General features: G+C 50.4%; 2 protein-coding genes across 3 annotated transcripts; both read right to left on the reverse strand.

Annotated features, from left to right (window-relative positions):
- Nucleotides 1–2,323: 2,323 nt before the first annotated feature.
- Nucleotides 2,324–3,906, reverse strand: LOC127344610 (F-box/FBD/LRR-repeat protein At1g13570-like). The gene is made up of 3 exons (XM_051370922.2): nt 3,062–3,906; nt 2,831–2,971; nt 2,324–2,730 (listed from the first exon to the last, which is right to left on the reverse strand). The coding sequence occupies exons 1-3, from the start codon at nt 3,869–3,871 to the stop codon at nt 2,335–2,337; spliced, it is 1,347 nt and encodes a 448-aa protein (XP_051226882.1). The 5' UTR covers nt 3,872–3,906; the 3' UTR covers nt 2,324–2,334.
- Nucleotides 3,907–7,649: 3,743 nt separating this feature from the next.
- Nucleotides 7,650–9,455, reverse strand: LOC127344609 (F-box/FBD/LRR-repeat protein At5g56420-like). Of its 2 annotated transcripts, none has more exons than XM_051370921.2 (3): nt 8,611–9,455; nt 8,377–8,517; nt 7,650–8,262 (listed from the first exon to the last, which is right to left on the reverse strand). In XM_051370921.2, the coding sequence occupies exons 1-3, from the start codon at nt 9,418–9,420 to the stop codon at nt 7,867–7,869; spliced, it is 1,347 nt and encodes a 448-aa protein (XP_051226881.1). In that variant the 5' UTR covers nt 9,421–9,455; the 3' UTR covers nt 7,650–7,866. The 2 variants fall into 2 exon arrangements, with proteins under 2 accessions (XP_051226881.1, XP_051226879.1); XM_051370919.2 differs by having other exon boundaries at nt 7,650–8,265.
- Nucleotides 9,456–18,054: the final 8,599 nt, after the last annotated feature.

Genomic DNA, 18,054 nt, shown 5'->3' on the forward strand with positions numbered 1-18,054 from the left:
GTTTTCTCGAGGAAACCCTCATTACTGGCCCATTTAGATGATTATCCGGCCCCCTAGAAGCCCATGTACTCAAATTTTCTTTGTCTCTTAAGCACGGGGAATTCTGTACACCGATAGGCCGGTGCTTACCGAACACCGCACGTCCCTAAAAAAAAAAGCACCGCACATCTTAATCGGGTATAGAGCCCAACCTATTTACTTTCTATTTGTTTTTGTTCTTTGTTTTATTCTTTTTCCTTTATTTTATGTTTATTTTCGGATTTATTTTATTTCAGTTTTTCTTATTTTTCCAAATTTGAGAACAATTTATTTTTAAAGTGATTTATTAAAAAAGTTGAAATTTGAAAATTATTTAATTTAAACATGTTTAATCTTAAAAATCTTCAATTTTTTGAAAAATTAAGATTTTTGAAAAATGTTGTTCAATCTATTTTTTTTCAAAATTTGAAAATATCAAATTCAAAAAATGTTCACTATTCGAAAATGCTCAATCTAAAAATCTTCAAATTTCAGATTTTTAAATGAAATGTCCACATTCTTGAAAATTTTGCTTTTAAGAAAATGTTCGGATTTAAAAATCAAGAAAAAACAATATAGAAGCACTAGTAATAAGAAAGAAAAAATACGAAAAAACAGAAAAAGCGAAAATGGCTGGCCCAACGCTGCAGACCTACCTAGGGTTTGCGGTGTGTCGTACACTCCTACACACCGACTAGGTTGGCATATATGACCCCCCCCCCCCCCCAAGCACCGTCTAGAGAAGAGATAGGATGGTCCTTACTACGGAAAACACCGGTGCCTTCTAAAATCTGAGTCTTCTTATGGAGATTAGTAACAATCTTTACTAAGGGCATCTCTAGTCGCGTCCCCCAAACCGTCCCCCAAAGGGATTTGGGGCGCGTCGGACAAAAAAACGTTCCCAGCCGCGTCCTCCAAATCCTCTTTTTGTCTGGCGTGGCCCGATACGGTGTCCGGCGCCCGAGCCCGTCCCCGCTACACAAGGGAACGCTCGGGGCACGCCGGCCACACCAAAATGCGAGGCGAGGCGTGGCGGGACCGACGCATCAGCGACTCACGGACGGACGCTCAACCGCCGCCTACCTAGGGACGATGCAGTTGTCGGGAAGTGGAACCGTCGTATTGGCAACCGCATTGATCGACGCGCGAACCTTCGGAATGGATCGCGAACTCTGCGGAAGAGCAACTGCCGGTCTCTTGGATATCTGTGCCACCGTTCATCCGCGCTCAATAAGACCCGTACGTAGGCGCTTTCGGATCTTCAACCGGCTGCCATTTATCCAAGCTTCTCATGATGAGCGACCTCTCCGGGCTTCCATCACACACCGACAGGGAGGGCAAGTCTCCAGGATGGCGCCATTGGTGGGACAGAGTCCGGACACCCAGCAGCGGCGATGATTCCACGCCGCTGGACAGCGGCGAGGAATGGGAGGCCGAGGAGGAGGAGGCCGAGGCCGAGGAGGCGGCGGCTGCCCGGGCGAAGGCGGAGGCGAAAGCGAAGCGGAAGGCGCAGCCAGCGAGCTCCGTCGATGACGAGGAGGACATCATCTCTTCGGAAGAGGTGACGAGTAGGAAGCGCCACCGTGAGGACGACGAGGCGGGGCCATCAAAGAAGAAGTAGTTTAAATTTTTATGTGTAAATTTGTTTATATTTTTCGAAGTTTTTATATGTAATTTGTGTATGTTGCACCGTTTTGAATTTTTTTTTGAAACGAATACGGTAAGAGAAGCCCCTACAGTGATTTTTGTTTTTAAATAATAAGAACCCAAATTCGCAACCCAAATTCGCATCCCTGAGGACTTGAACCTGGATGGTTGGGTTGTACATCCACTTCCCTAACCAAGTGAGCTAAGCTAGCAACGTTATTTAACCTACACATTTATTCTATATAGAAAATAAAAAAGGTATTTTAAAGTTTTGGGGGCGGCGTTTGGGGGACGCGGCTGGGGAGCGACGTCTCCCAAACGCGGCACGAATAAAACACGTTCCCAAAATCTCGATCCGGATATGTTTGAGGGACGGTTTGGGGGACGCGACTAGAGATACTCTAGCAGTTGATGTTTTGGAACACCGAAATATGACAAGAATGAGTACACATGCTTTGTACGGAGTTGCAGATTCTTGGAGGCACTCATTTCTAGACTGTAATATGGAGGTGAGTGTGTGGGGTTTATATGAGGAGGAAGCGCTAGTTATGAGTTGCAACATGAGTTGCAACTGAATTTTGATAACATCATTTGATTAAAAAATAGTCACACTCTTAACTTAAACTTAAACGCCCCAACTCTTGCCCCATAGTAGTAACACAGGATTCATTAAACATCATACATGTCACGATAGTAGTCCCTTTGGTACTGCTCATCGTCGCAATGTTCATGATGGTTTTCCGCGAGCTGCCTATTGAAGAACTGCAAACGAGTGTCTCCGGCGGCTCGGTTGTCGAGGCACAAGAGCTCCTTCCGCTTCCTGACCCATTCTTCACTTGGAGGCCCTCCGTAATTTTTTCTGCTGGCATCGTCCATGCAGTGGAACTCCATGGTTTTAAGGAAATCACACCTCTCATGAAGGAACTTGGCCATCTCCATCTCCCACTTATGTCCTCGGAAAACTTCGAACACCACCTTCTCTAGGTGGTTCATCATGCAAGGGATGGGTCGCCGCATCTCCCACGACCCATTCGCGGTGTGTTCGACCACATACGAATTGTCTCTCTGTGACAAGAATTTTAATCATGATACACTTGATGCGAATTTGGCCAGACGGATTCATGTGTCCCAGATATAGATATGCCAGACAGAATAATTAAGTTACCTTGATGTAGAGCGTCTCCAAGTGAGGAAACAGCTTGAGCAGCTGCATAAGCCACATGGTGTACCCCTTGTTCATGTAGCTCATCTCGACGGCAAGTGTCTTTATGCTTGGCATAAGAGTCTCAACACGCATTACTTTTCCCTGAATGTGCATTGATTCGAATGGTTAGTAATACGTATTTGCAGAGTATAGGCAATTGCAATGGTCACAGTTTCTGATTGCTCGAATTACCGCGAAGATGGTGTCTCCGACGTCAATCTCGTTGGACATGCCGAGGCAGCCTAAGAACTCCAGCTTGGGCGCGTGCACGACCTCGATATCCACCTCTCTTTGGTTCATGAGCTTGTCGACGACCCGCTCCAGGTTTGGAGCGTCATCGATGGCGAGCGTCTCGAAGTCGCCGGTGCTGTTCAGGACCTTGAGGCTCCGAGACCGGAGACGGAGCTTGCGCAACTTGCCGGTGAATTTGATGGTCAGGTGCTCCAGCACCGTGCACTGCGAGAGCAGGGAGTTGATCGACTTCTGGGAGATTCTGACGTCGGACAGCTCGATCTTTGTGAGGCTGGCGAGGGACGCGGCGGCGGCCTCGGTGGTGTCAGGGAAGGTGCCGTTGATCACGTGGAGGCGTCTCAGGGAGGAGCAGGCGAAGAGGGATTCCGGGATCGGCCGCAGCTTCTCGTCGAAGCCGAACCAGAGGGAGAGTTCTTCGATGCCGCGGTTCGACAGATCCTGGAGCCAGACGTCGACGGCGGCCTTGTCCTGGGGGCGGAAGAAGAGCATGCCCGTCCTCAAGGAGAGTACGGGCTCGTCGGGGTAGGCGGCGAGGATGGAGGTGACGGCCTTGACGACGTTCCGGCCGCTCCGAGTGAAGGCTCTGAAGTTGAGCAGGGTGGACGGGAACAGGTGGCGCCAGCGAGAGGAGAGGATCGAACACCTCGCCGCTTCGTCCATACAGAGCCTGGAGAGGATGGTCACGAGGATACTGTCCGCGAGGTTGCTGATGCGGTCGCCTGAGAGATCGGTGCCGGCGGTGGTCGCCATGTCCGGCGATTTCGTAAGATACGAGGTGTTTCTGCGCCGGCCAGAGTTTTGGGATTTTGATGACAGGGGGTATAAATACAAATAGTATGTTTACAAAACTCTGTCCGTCTTGAATTCCCTTTCTCTTTAGTATGATGATCTTTTTTTTGAACAAAGATGGCCTCAAAATGCCTGTAAGATTCATTACTAGCGATGGGTACAAAATTTACATCGTTACCCTTTTGCTTCTACTATCCTGAAAAACCTAAAATTTGGAGTACATGCCACAAAATATGCAGAAAGGACCCTAGCAACAAAAAGAGAAACGCAGTCCAGTGCTCGGGCACCATCTCCACCACAAGACGCCAGGCGGTGACCTCTAGGCGCAGAGCACCGAGATCGGAAAGGAGGTAGCTCGATGTGCTCTCTATACCGACGAAGAATCAATCGCGCTGGCCATCGCAACACCTCCGAGGACAAACCACTTGGAGAAGATGTGATGGCGAGTTCCAACGCGAGGTTGAAGAGAGCCTCCAGAGCAGGTTGAGCTCGTGGTCGAGGGCCGCCTATCGACCATGAAATTAGGGGGCGAGGCAGAGTAGCCGGCTTGGGTCCCCCGTTGATGAACTCGCTAGAGAAAGCCAGTGGTAGCAACCACAATCTTCCAGCACCACCGCTCCGCAGACCTGCAAAGGAGAATAGATTGACACTTTCCGCCATGACCATCACCATGATGGCGAAGCAGAGGAAGTAGATCAACCCCTTCTCCCCGATCTGGAGAGCTATAACATCCCAAGAGTAAACCTTAGCCCATTTTTGTTTTTCTTGCATTGTTATCATCTCATCATGTTGCACTCATGCATATCACCACCTTTTGGTTTATACAAATTGCATTTGCTTTTGGTTTTGTTTTTGTTTGCTTGCTTGGCCTTCTTCTTCTTCCTCTCTCTTGGTTCATCCTTTTCCTCTTGTGATGTTCCAAGGAAAAGCTAACATGCCAACCTTCCACCACTTGACATATATTTCAAATAGGTCATGCCAAAATTCTTATATGGTTGCTATAAACCTACCTCTCTTCTCTATTTTTGCAATGCACATGTTTTATGATCTTGAGATGGTTTACCTTCTCAAATGGTTGAGCCATTAAGGTTTACCAAATATTTTATCTTCTCCTTATTTCTCTATGTCCCACTATTTTTCTTTTTCTTCTATTTTCTGAAGCCTACAGACATAGGTATGCCTAGCGGGCATGCCGTATAAGGTACCCGGGTTATCTGTAAAGGACGAGAGGCCCATGGACCCGAAGATCGAGAAGCTCGGAAGCCCATAGAACTTTGTATAAGGAAAGTAGAGATGTAATAGGAATATGATAGCAATATAGGAAAGGCCCATAAGCCTCTTGTAATTTTTATCATGTACGACACGGAAAGCCTCGGCTCCACCTCCTATATAAATAAGAGCCGAGGGAGAAAGAAGGGATCGAATCTATTGTCAACAGAACCACCATAATCTTTAGTCGAGCACATTTTCGGCTGAAACCTTCGAGATCTACTTGCCCTCTACTTTTAACGAAACCCTAAGTCTACAATCCGTAGGCATTGACAAGTTAATCCCTTGTCAATTGGCACCGACCGTGGGGATTGGAAGCGATAAGGTCTTGATCTCGATGTCACGTTCAACATCGTCGTCGGCAACAAGCAACATCATGGAAGGAGGTAAACGAGCGCAACCCGATCTCATCGATTTTGTTCCTCGCGATCCTGATCGTTTGCATGCATATGCCTATTTGGAGAACTCAACGAAGATGATGTTCGGGAGCTTTCTCTTCCTCGTTGGGAAGGAGGGATCGCACCGTATTTCGGCACCGATTTTTTTCGGGACCGTTTGCGGCCAAGTCCAACTTCTCATGATCGCTGGCAACATCAGCGGAGATAGGCGATGAAGTTTCGCGGTCAAGCTACACCAAGCCCGCCCACGGTGGGGCTGTAAGGGTATATTGCCCCTATGCGTGGTTTTGGTAATTAATGACAACCCCTATGGACTAATGTTTTTATTGAGTTTATATGAAGGAATATTCCATAGGTACTACTTGTAGATCATCATCGATTTGAAGACATATATGTGATATGATCAAGAAAAAAAATGAAGATGGAGTTCTTATGTGGAACTCAATATTATCCATGCTCTAGCTTATGTGTTAAGCAATGAATGCACAAGATCTTGAGTGCTTGATTCAAAGTGAAGAACTCAAGATATGAATCTAAGTCGGTGTCATGATAGGCTCATGAGTTGAGCTATGGTTGACTAAGATTTAGAGCATGCAAACAACTGAAGAGTTTCTTTATACACCTCAAGATAGTATCATAGAGCATGAGAAGATACAAGGTTGACCAATACAAAGAGTGAAGAATAGATTCAAATTTTGTCAACACATGAAGCATGAAGAATGTGACACATGAAGTCATGTGGTATGGTAAGCCTTGTCAATTATTTTTCATGAACTAACCCATCATACATGTGTCCTTGTGTTGTCTATATGGTTTAGATATCTTTCCATGGGCATGCATCAAAAGTGAGATCTCATATAGCCCATGAGAGGATGATAGCAAGTGGTGATCGTCACCAAGGTTGACTTGGGCAAGTTCAAGTTGAGAATCTCAAGAGGATCACATGCTTGAAGCTTGCTATCCATTTAGTGATAATGGACATGTGAAGATGTGCATCAACGGAGCTTTCCCATCATGTGTATGGGGAGCATTTGTGAGTCTTCACAAAGCAACAATGATCAAGTAAGACATTCCAGCATGAGTGGAGCTTGAAGAGTTATCATCAAGATCAAGCGGAATGCGTAAGGCAAAGGTATGGTCTTGCTAGGTTTTTCTTTTACCGGTCTCAAGGTGGTTGTTGGGAGACCGGATTATAGGATAGATAGCCGCACTATCAAGAGGGGATTTCGGTTGGGTAACTTGATCACATCGTCTTAGGGAGCTCAACTCTTTGCATACTTTGTATATCCCTATTACTTCTTGGTGTTTCTCTGTGTGAGGTTCTTGAGCTTGTTGCTAGCTTTACAACAAGCCCAAGTTCATCGAAAACGGAATCCACATGCATCTTCTATTGTGTTTTCGAGTTTGAACGTCTTCATCGGTTCTTGACGGTGGAAGACTACCTCTCTAGAATCATCTAAAAATATTATGTGAGGACTCTCCATATTTCCAGAACGTCTTCGTTGTAGTTCCTCTAGAGCTTTGCCCTTTTCTTTTAAACTTGTTCAAGTTTGTGTAATCAACATCTCTATATCCTAGCCGGTTGAGGGCTTTAATCGGTGTCTCTAACGCTCAGTCGACTGAGATTTAAGTTATGTCTCAATCGAATTACATCAGTGTCTATCAATGCAGGCCTAGATAAAGTGCAAGCAATAGCAAACACGAATCTATCAATGCGGGCATAAATAAAGTGTCTAAACAACAGTAAACACGAATCTTCAAGCAGAAACAAAATCCAACGATGTAGCACGTGACTGAGACATAAGCTACATCTAGCTAGCTGAAACTTAGTAATTCCTTTTAAAAAAATCTACAAAGTTAACTTAAACGCCCCAACTCTTGCCACATAGTAGTAACAGAAGACTCCGGAAATGCACTTTTAAATCCCAGGTGTAGATGCTCCCTTTATTCAAAAAGCAAATTTCAAAATTTCAGAAAATCCGGGAACAAAATTGTTCTCATATATCTCCATATTCTACATGCTCACTTACAAATTGATATTTTTTCATGGCCTGTGTAAAAAAGACAAACAAATGCCTATCAAAATGCCTTATTTTAGCACTAAATTTTGTCTTTTTTGCACAAGACACATAATAATTCGGTTTTCCATAAAACGACTTTGTGAACATGTAAGATGTATAGATGTATGCTCAATATTTTCTTTAAAATATTTTAACATTATTTAATATGTTTAAAATACATTTTAAATATAAGAAGCATATGCACCCAGGAGAAAAACACCATATCCCATTAAACATCATACATGTCACGATAGTAGTACCTTTGGTACCGTTCATCGTCGCAATGTTCATGATGGTCTTCCGCCAGCGGTCTCTTGAAGAACTGGAAAAGAGCGTCTCCCGCGGCCCGGCCGTCGAGGCACAGGAGCTTCTTCTGCTTCCTGACCCATTGTTCACTCGGAGGCCCACCGTAATCTTCTTTGCTCTTATCATCCATGCAGTGGAACTCCATGGTCTTGAGGAAATCGCTCCTCCGGTGAAAGAACTTGGCCATCTCCATCTCCCACTTATGCCCCCGGAAAACTTCGAACACCACCTTCTCTAGGTGGTTCATGATGCAAGGGATGGGTCGACGCATCTCCCACGATCCAGGCGCAGTGAATTCGACCATGTACGAACTGTCTCTCTGCTACAAGAATTTTAATCATGATACATTTGATGCGAATTTGGGCAGACGGATTCATGTGGCCCAGATAGAGATAGATATAAACAGTTCAATTGACCCGACAGAATAACTTACCGTGATGTAGAGCGTCTCCATGTGAGGAAACAGCCTGAGCAGCTGCATAAACCAGGTGGTGTACCCCTCCTTCATGTAGCTCATCTCGACGGCAAGTGTCTTTATCCTTGGCATAAGAGTCTCAACACGCATTATTTCCCCCTGGATATGCATTGATTCGAATGATTAGTAAATAGTAATACGTATTTGCAGAGCAAGCAATTGCAATGACCAATTTCTGACTGCTCGAATTACCTTGGAGATGGTGTCTCCGATGCCAATCTCGTTGGACATGCCGACGTAGCCTAAGAACTCCAGCTTTGGCGCGTACACGACCTCGATATGCACCTTTCTTTGGTTCATGAGCTTGTCGACCACCCGCTCCAGGTTGGGAGCGTCATCGATGACGAGCTTCTCGAAGTCGCCGGTGCTGTTCAGGACCTTGAGGCTCCGAGACCGGAGACGGAGGCTGTCCAACCTACCGGTGAATTTGATGGTCAGGTGCTCCAGCACCGTGCACTGCGAGAGCAGGGAGTTGATCGAGTTCTGGGAGATTCTGACGTCGGACAGCTCGATCTTTGTGAGGCGGGCGAGGGACGCGGCGGCGGCCTCGGTGGTGTCAGGGAAGGTGCCGTTGATTACGTGGAGGCGCCTCAGGGAGTTGCAGGCGAAGAGGGATTCCGGGATCGGCCGCCGCTTCTCGTCGAATCCGAACCAGAGGGAGAGTTCTTCGATGCCGCGGTTCGACAGATCCCGGAGCCAGACGTCGACGGCAGTCTGGTCCTGGGGGCGGAAGAAGAGCATGCCCGTCCTCAAGGAGAGTACTGGCTTGTCGGGGTAGGCGGCGAGGATGGAGGTGACGGCCTTGACGACGTTCCGGCCGCTTCTAGTGAAGGCTCTGAAGTTCAGCAGGGTGCACGGGAAGAGGTGGCGCCAGCGAGAGGAGAGGATCGAACACCTCGCCGCTTCGTCCATACAGAGCCTGGAGAGGATGGTCACGAGGGTACTGTCCGCGAGGTTGCTGATGCGGTCGCGTGAGAGATCGGTGCCGACGGTGGTCGCCATGTCCGGCGATTTCGTAAGATACGAGGTGTTTCTGCGCCGGCGGCGGTAGGTCCCTAAAGAGTGTGGGGTTTTTCTCTTTTGGACGATTATGAGTTGATGATCTGTCTAGTCTAGGACTCCAGGTGACTTGTTAGGTATGACCATGAGTCCATGACCGACTCGGCTGATAATTGTGGCTTTGTTAAAACAAAATTTGATGTCATACCGGTATTTTGTTGATGCTAGAAGACAGCAGAAAAAAATACAGGCATCGTGCGGGAATGACAATGCATTTTTTCTGTAGGGATTAACATTGCACGACAATAACATGCTACATACCAGCAGCAGAAAATTGAACACATGACTAATAAATATATTCCAAATAGAATGAGATCCATTTGCGAGAAATACATTTCTATGTACGGACTCAAATAAATATAACTTGAAAGACTCATCGATTTGTTATCCTCCTCAAAGCAGGCTATTGCCCCGCTATACTAATATAGGACACAACCGATACAACATTGGAACCATTGCTGGAGCAAACAACACAAGCATGTCCAAAAGAAAACATAAAAGAAAGAAAAAAGAAACTAATGTCGAAAATGTCGGATCGAAGAAAACGGGAATGCCTTGCAACCGCTGCGCCCGTCGGATAATTTCCACCACGCTCCTAGCACTCTGAAGCCCCGCGTACCAAGCAAATCAAAAGGATGCGACGATGACGATGATGACGCTGCTACCCGAACTGGTCCTACGTTTCCCCCGTACACGCAAGGACAAGGAAACATGGGTTCACCCAACGCCCTTAAAGAGGTAAGAGTGGCGCATGCGTACGTCACTGCATCGATGTCCGCAAAACCGACAAGGATTTCTCCCGACCCTCGCAACCCTGCCGCAAAAGTTTCATCGTGCTCCACCACACTCGCCGCCCACCACCACGTGCCACCACGGCCTTGCAAGCATCCCACCGTCTCACCATGACCAACAAAACGGGGTCAGCACGAACAAGAACGGCCAACCAGGAGCGAGAGGCATCACATATCGATTTGTTATTAAAAGTTAATATACAAAATCTGTACTTAAACCTTAGGTTCGAAGAACATTATTATGGAGATTTTGGGAACATGCATCTTATCATGGAGATTGAGGCGATTTACACAAAAATAACCCTTTGCTACAACTATAGCACATACTGACCCTCCGGCCAAACTATTTCACCCATCTAACCCTTTTGTGTGGCGCCCCTCACATCGGCGACACACCTCACTGTGTGGCGCCCGTGCCTGCGGCGCCACTCTCCCAGCCGACGTGGCGTCCTCGACGCTGAGCTGTGCGCCGATCCGACGTGGCAGGCTCGCCACACGGTGAAACTGTGGCGCCGCTCGGAAGGGCGCCACACATCCACTTATGTGTGGCACCCGCGCCCGCCCCAGCCTGTTGTGGGTATACTTCATGGGTGTACCATCGACAGTGCCTAGATCCGGCAAGCCCGGGTGGCCCACAGACGGTGATGAGGCATGTGGCCCATCGGGCGGCCCAGTTGCTGTTGATCATGAAGGAAGAAGTCCAGCCCAGGATCAGCAGGCCGGATCCGCACCGACCTAGGAGTGACCCGGATCCAGGGAGGCCCATGAGGAACCCGGATCCAGTACGACGTGTATGGAAGGCGGATCCGTGACGTGCACGGCAAGATATTGTACCGTAGCTAGGCTATCTGTAATCCGGCTAGGACTCTCCATGTAAACCCTAGATCCGTGCGCCTTTATAAGCCGGATCCCGGGAGCCCTAGAGGCACAACCACAACTCATTGTAACAACGCGAAAGCGCCCAGATAATTCCAGACAAGCAGCAGTAGGCCCTGTCATCGTGCAGGTGTTCCGAAGCTGGGTAACTCGCGTACCACCGTCCCGTGTGCACTCCGCCCTATGGCCCCTACTTCTCCCCCTCGTGAGGATCCCTCCTCCGAGGTACCGTCGATTAGGCAACGACAGTTGGCGCCCACCGTGGGGCCTGTGGCGTCTGGAGGCCGGAACCGGGAGGGTTCCGCCATGGGAAGCTACGACGACACCATCGCTGTGGGGCGCGTCCTTTACGCCGGGAATCTGCCGATCGTCCCTCCGGATGAGTGCTGGATTCCGGCTAGGACAAACCCCGTCAAGCTCTCCATCGTCCCAATTGGCGGCATTCACATCTTCATCGGGGAAACCGTCGATTCCGACGGAAACCCACTGGTAAGTAACGCAGACGCGACCGCCGCAGAGCCGGACGCTCGTCGCGAAGATCCGATACGAGATGCGGGAGCTTCCCAAAGAAGATTCCGCCTTGGATCTGGAAATTTCAAAGCCCACCCAATCCGCCCGAGCAGGAAACAAAGGTGGAAGACCAATGCGGATCCGCCCGGTTTCCCAGGTGTTAGAAAAGCAGAGGTGCCACTTCGTACACTTCTTGGCCCACACCGCCGGAACCGCCCCTCAAGCAGTCGGAGCTGGTCCTGAGCAGGTAGAGGCACCGGAGCACAACGCGGATCCGGATCAGGCTCAGCTTGTCGGAGAAAGCGAAGCTCCGGTTGAAGAGTCGATTTTGGGCAATCTGAGCCCAATTTCCGGCGACACCCCGTCCACGGAATCTGATGACTTCGTTCGCAAGATAAGGGAGTACGGATATGGCGATCAGCCTGAAGTCGACTCCGCCCAACCCAAGCAGGTTCTCGCAACGGTAGCAGCGCTGGGGCAAACTGGATCCGGAGACCAAGTCAGCCAATCTGACCCCCAACCATCCCATCAAGGATCTCCAATGTCTCGGGTGCGACCCCAAAGGGATTCTCCCTCGGAGGAAATCTTGTCAGCAGAGGAGGTGGCCGCGCGAGCAGTTCTTAACACACCTATAACCCCGGGCGACGCCGCAGATCTGGAGGCCCTAGAGACCGCCAGAAAGGAAATGCTGGCCACAGCCAAGAGGCTCGCCGATACCGAAGCTGCGTTAAGGATAGGAAGGGCAGATCATGCAGCCTGGACGGAAAACTTCGAGAGACAGGACCGCGAGATTGCTGCCACACTCGAGCAGGTTAAGAACATGAGGGCTGAGTGGGAGGTAAAGATGACCTATGCGCAGGCGGAGGCCGATCGGATTGTTAGAGAAGCAATTCCGCCTCGCAGGATACCCTTCAACACGCCCGCAAATCACCAGCCGCTGGAAACTCCAAAGGACAACATGCAGAAAGCAGCGGAATTGCTGAAGAAGAAGGACGAAGAAGTTGACATCAACTATCTCCGCACACTTGTCGCTTCAGCAATGCAGCAACAGACCAAGGCAGATACTTCGCGCAGGTTGGAATCCAATCCGGATAACTGTGTATCTACCGCGCAGAAGGACGATGAATCGCACACCGGATCCTCGCAGCGCAGAAGAAGGGCCAGGGAGTACCCAAATCCGATCCCCGTTCCGTCACAGACGCCTCCGTCGGATCCAAGGAAGGGAAAGGACGCGATGTACTCCGGAAGAGACAAATACCGCAACCCCTCACCTCCACCCAACGGTTACCCGCGACCCCCTCGCCGCCGTAGTCCAGCCGGAAACACCAGGCCCGTAGGGCATGGTGCGCTTGTTATCCGCGACAACGTGCTGCCAAGAAACAGAAACAGGGAGCGCTCGCCGGAACCTCGCCGGAATCAGAACAATGTTCATGAGCCCGAGCCCAGGAGGAGTCGGAATGAAGACCGCGGTCCAGAGCCTCGCCGGAACCGCGATCCAGAACCTCGTCGGAGCCGGGACCCGGAGCCTCGTCGGAGCCGTGACCCGGAGCCTCGCCGGAACGACCAGGGCAGCCAGCGCCAAGGCGAAGGCAGCCACAGGAGCCGGAGTCAGCACCAGGAAGGCCGAGGAGATTCAGATGGCGGAAGCAAGAAGTCAGACCGCCCACCTCGCAGGTCTCCCTCCCCACCACCTAGCGGTGGCGGCGGAGGTGGAGGCGGAGGCAATGGCCGGAGATCTCGCTCTCGCTCAAAGTCTCCTCGCCACGGTCGCGCGACGCGCGGGACCGCCTTAACGAGTACAGAACCGACTACATTGGTCCGAAGTGCTTTGGCAGGATGATTCGAGAGGAACCAAAGCCAAGGATGAACCTCAAGCTACCCGGAAATCTGAAGCATTATGATGGCACCGAAAGGCCGGATACCTGGATTGAGGATTACTACAATGCTGTAACCTTCGCCGGAGGAACCCCTAACATCGCCTGCCGCATGCTCCAGTTGTACCTTGTAGGTCCAGCCCGGATCTGGCTCAGCGACCTCGAGAAGAATTCCATCTTTTGCTGGTTCGACCTGAAGAACGCTTTTGAGAAACACTTCAGGGGCACCTACAAGAGACCTGCCACAACAAGCGACCTACAGGCTTGCATCCAGAAGAAGGGCGAAACATCGAGAAATTTCCTCACCCGTTGGTTGGCATGCAGAAACGAGTGCGAGAACGTTGATAACCGCACAGCAATGCACGCCTTCATTGGGGGCTTGCAGCGAGGAGGATTGCTGCGACACAAGCTAACCTGCATGGTCAATGCAAATCACCTGACGTTGGATGACATGATCACCATCGCTAGCGACCACACTGCCGCCGATGACGACGCAGGCGGTGATCTCGCAGCTACAGCAATCCCCCTGCACCAACAAAAGAAGAACCGTGACAATGGCGGCAGCAGCAGCCATAAGCGCAAGAACCCTGATGACCAGAAGAGTGGCGGATCCGAGATGGTCGCCATGGCGTTTCAACGCGGAGGTCCAGGAGGCGGAAGAGGACGCGGACGCGGAGGCGGAGCCGGCAGTCGGTCAAAGATACCTCCGAGGTCACCGCTGCCGGATCCCGCGCACCGCTAACCGATGAGGAGTACAGAGACATGCCCTGCCTGGCCCATCTGGATCCGGTTACAGGGAAGTCCACTCATACCAACCGCAACTGCAAGTGGGTCAATGATCTAAAGAACGACCCGGAGGCCGGATACAAGCGCGCCCGGAAGCACCGCCCTCGCGGAAAAGGTGGCAAGGGCAAGAACAAGGACAAAGAGGATGACAGTTCCGAGGCGATGGATGAGGATGATAACTCGCCGGATCCCAAGGCAGGATCCGCAGGAAAATCCAACCCATTCGACAAAAAGAGCGTGGGGGCTTACCACACTTTCCTCGGAACCCCAACAGTACGCGCCTCCAAGTCAGCTACCCGGATCCTGAACGCCATAGTTCCGGCTGTGCCGCAGTACGTCAGGTGGTCGGAAATCCCGTGCACATTTGATCGAAAGGACCATCCCGCAATTGTGCCAAAGGAGTGCTACGCCTTGGTTGTAAGTCCCCGCATAGACGGGTATGACTTCTCCAAGTGCCTCATGGATGGCGGAGCTAGCCTGAACATCATGTACCTGGAGACTCTAGAGCGGATGAACCTCACCAAGGAACAGCTCAAACACAGCACCACTGAGTTTCATGGCGTGGTTCCGGGTAAGAAGGCGAACTCCCTCGGCAGCATCACACTTCCCGTGGCTTTTGGCGATGTTCATAATTTCCGCGAAGAGAAGATCACGTTTGAAGTTGTGCCCTTCAAGAGCTCCTACCACGTCATCTTCGGCAGGCCCACCTACCACAAGTTCCACGCAAGAGCGTGCTACATCTACAACAAGCTCAAGATTCCGGGTCCTAAAGGTATGATTACCGTATCCGGAGACTACAAAAAGGCTCATGAGTGCGAGTTAGGCGAAGCCGCCTTCGCAGAATCTGTGATATCCGGAGAAGAGCTGAAAGGCTACAGAGCCGCGGTGGATCCGACTGAGATGCAGACCACCAAGAAGCAAATCTCCGAGCAGAAAACCTCCTTCAAGCCCGCGATAGAAACCAATAAGCATGACCTCATTCCAGGTGACTCTTCCAAGCAGGTTTCAGTCGGAGCCAACATGGACCCCAAATAGGAAAGCGCGCTCGTCGAGTTCCTCCGCGCTAACATGGATATCTTCGCATGGCAACCTTCTGACATGTCCGGAGTACCTAGGGAACTCGCCGAGCACTACCTCAACAGAAATCCGGGGGCCAAACCAGTGAAGCAAGCTATGCGACGCTTTGGAGACAAGAAGCGCCGCGCCATAGGAATGGAACTAGCAAAGTTACTAGAAGCAGGTTTTGTAATAGAAGTTATCCACACCGATTGGGTCGCGAATCCCGTCCTTGTACCCAAAAAGAACACTGAAATACTAAGAATGTGCATCGATTACTCTGGCTTGAACAAACATTGCCCGAAGGATCCGTTCCCCTTGCCGCGCATTGACCAAGTCATTGATTCGACGGCGGGGCGGAACTTGTGTTTTCTTGATGCGTATTCCGGGTATCATCAGATCCGGATGAAGGAATCCGACCAAAAGGCGACTTCATTCATTACCCCGTTCGGTACTTCTTGCTATGTTACTATGCCCTTTGGTTTGAAAATGCGGGTGCTACCTACCGGCGTACGATGCGGCGGTGCACGAAGGACCAAATTGGCGGAACGTGCACGCTTACGTCGACGACATCGCGGTCATGACCCGGAAAGGATCCGACTTGATCAGCGACCTCACGAAACCTTCGACAACCTCCGCAGGTACAAGATGATGTTGAATCCGCTGAAGTGCGTCTTTGGCGTGCCAGGAAAACTCCTTGGCTTCATAGTCTCTCAAAGGCATCGAGGTTAACCCGGAAAAGATCAAGGCAATCCTGTGCATCAAAAGACCAACTTGTCTCAAAGATGTGCAACGACTAACTGGTTGTGTTGCAGCAATCAGTAGGTTTGTTAGCCGTCTTGGCGAGAAGGCACTACCTCTGTACAAGCTGCTGAAGAAAACAGACAAATTTGTCTGGGACGACGCAGCTGATGCAGCTCTTCGAGGGTTGAAGGAAATACTCACCTCCCCGCCTATTTTGGCAGCTCCGGTAGAGTCGAGCCAATGCTCCTTTATCTCGGCAGCTACCAACAAAGTCGTCGGCCTCGTCATCGTGGTGGAGCGAAAGGAAGAAGGTCATGAATATGACGTCCAGAGACCTGTCTACTACATCAGCGAGGTGCCGACGGAATCAAACAGAGATATCCTCACTTTCGAAGCTAGCTTATGGCGTGTTCCTAGGCAGCCGGAAGCTGAGGCATTATTTCCAAGAGCATCCGATGTGATCGTGAGCAAGGCTCCGCTGTCAACAATTCTCAACAACGCTGACGCAACAGACGCACGGCTAAATGGGGCATCGAATTATCCGCCTTCGACATCGCTTACAAGCCAAGGACTGCGGTAAAATCCCAGGTTACGCGGATTTCGTTGCAGATTGGACGAAGCTCCGGATGCAAGTCCGGAGCCGGAACCGAAACATGGGTCATGCACTTCGACGGATCCAAGCGGCATCAAGGCTCGTGGAGCCGGAGTCACCACGAAATCCCCTACCGGAGAGGAATTGCGTATGTTCTGCAGATCCACTTCGAAGCTACCAACAACATGGCGGAATATGAGGCTCTACTACACGGTCTGCGCATCGCTAAGGAAATGGGGATCAAGCACATCATATGCGTGGAGATTCCGACTGGTGGCACGGCAAGTAGCCGGAACTGGAACGCCGAAATTCCGTCATGGCGGCCTACAGAGACGAAGTTGACGAGATTGCCAAGAGCTTCCTCGGATACGAAGTCAAGTACGTCGGAGAGATGACAACACAGCAGACATGCTATCCAAGCTCGGATCCGGCAGAAACCAATTCCGCCTGGCATTTTCTGGAGCATCTCCGGATACCCTCGATTAAGGGCGCTAACCCGGAAAACCCGAGAGGTGGCGGTGTCTCCGGCTAGGGAAGTGATGGCTATCATTCCGGCTTGGACCCAGCCTTTCCTGGACTACCTCATCGATCGAGAAGTTGCCGAGAGGACGAGGTCCTCGCACGACGAATCGTCGGCCGAGCAAAAACCTACACAATAGTTGATAGACAGCTCTACAAACGAAGTGCGCGGGGTATTTCTTAAATGCGTCTCCAATCAAGATGGCATTGAAATCCTCGAGAGAGATCCACGCAGGGGCTGCGGGCATCACGCCGCTCCCGGATCACTCGTTGCAAAAGCTTTTCGGTTAGGTTTCTATTGGCTTACAGCTAAAGAAGACGCCGATAAAATAGTCAAGACCTGCCGAGGTTGTCGGTACTACGCTACTCAACCAAACGCTCCAGCCCAAGAGCTGAAGACCATACCTATCACCTGGCCATTTGCGGTCTGGGGCTTGATATGGTTGGTAAGTTAAAAAATCATCTCTGGCGGTTTTGAGTACCTCCTGGTCGCTGTTGACAAGTTCGGCAAATGGATCGAGGCTAAGCCGGTGAGAAAAGCCGACGGTGCTACGGCACTAAAATTCGTCTGCAGCCTCGTGATGAGATTCGGCATCCCGCACGGCATAATCACAGATAATGGCACGAACTTCGCTCAAGGAGAATTGAGGGATTATTGTGAAACAATGGGGATACGATCGGACCTCGCATCGTGGCTCATCCACGGTCCAATGGTCGAGTTGAAAGGGCTAACGGCCTAATATTATCGGGAATTAAACCACGCCTCGAAGGACCGCTGCGGCGAGCAGCTGGAGCTTGGGCTGATGAGTTGGAGGCTGTTACGTGGAGT

The sequence above is a fragment of the Lolium perenne genome, chromosome 3, assembly GCF_019359855.2.
Source record: "Lolium perenne isolate Kyuss_39 chromosome 3, Kyuss_2.0, whole genome shotgun sequence".
Taxonomy (NCBI): Eukaryota; Viridiplantae; Streptophyta; class Magnoliopsida; order Poales; family Poaceae; genus Lolium; species Lolium perenne.

Excerpts from the sequence above, each read along its gene's own strand:
- LOC127344609 (XM_051370919.2), bottom strand. The coding sequence starts at position 9,420 with ATGGCGACCACCGTCGGCACCGATCTCTCACGCGACCGCATCAGCAAC. Across the intron at positions 8,518-8,610 it reads TCGGAGACACCATCTCCAAG|GGGGAAATAATGCGTGTTGA; the intron begins GTAATTCGAGCA and ends ATGCATATCCAG. Across the intron at positions 8,266-8,376 it reads TGGAGACGCTCTACATCACG|CAGAGAGACAGTTCGTACAT; the intron begins GTAAGTTATTCT and ends AAATTCTTGTAG.
- LOC127344610 (XM_051370922.2), bottom strand. The coding sequence starts at position 3,871 with ATGGCGACCACCGCCGGCACCGATCTCTCAGGCGACCGCATCAGCAAC. Across the intron at positions 2,972-3,061 it reads TCGGAGACACCATCTTCGCG|GGAAAAGTAATGCGTGTTGA; the intron begins GTAATTCGAGCA and ends ATGCACATTCAG. Across the intron at positions 2,731-2,830 it reads TGGAGACGCTCTACATCAAG|AGAGACAATTCGTATGTGGT; the intron begins GTAACTTAATTA and ends TTCTTGTCACAG.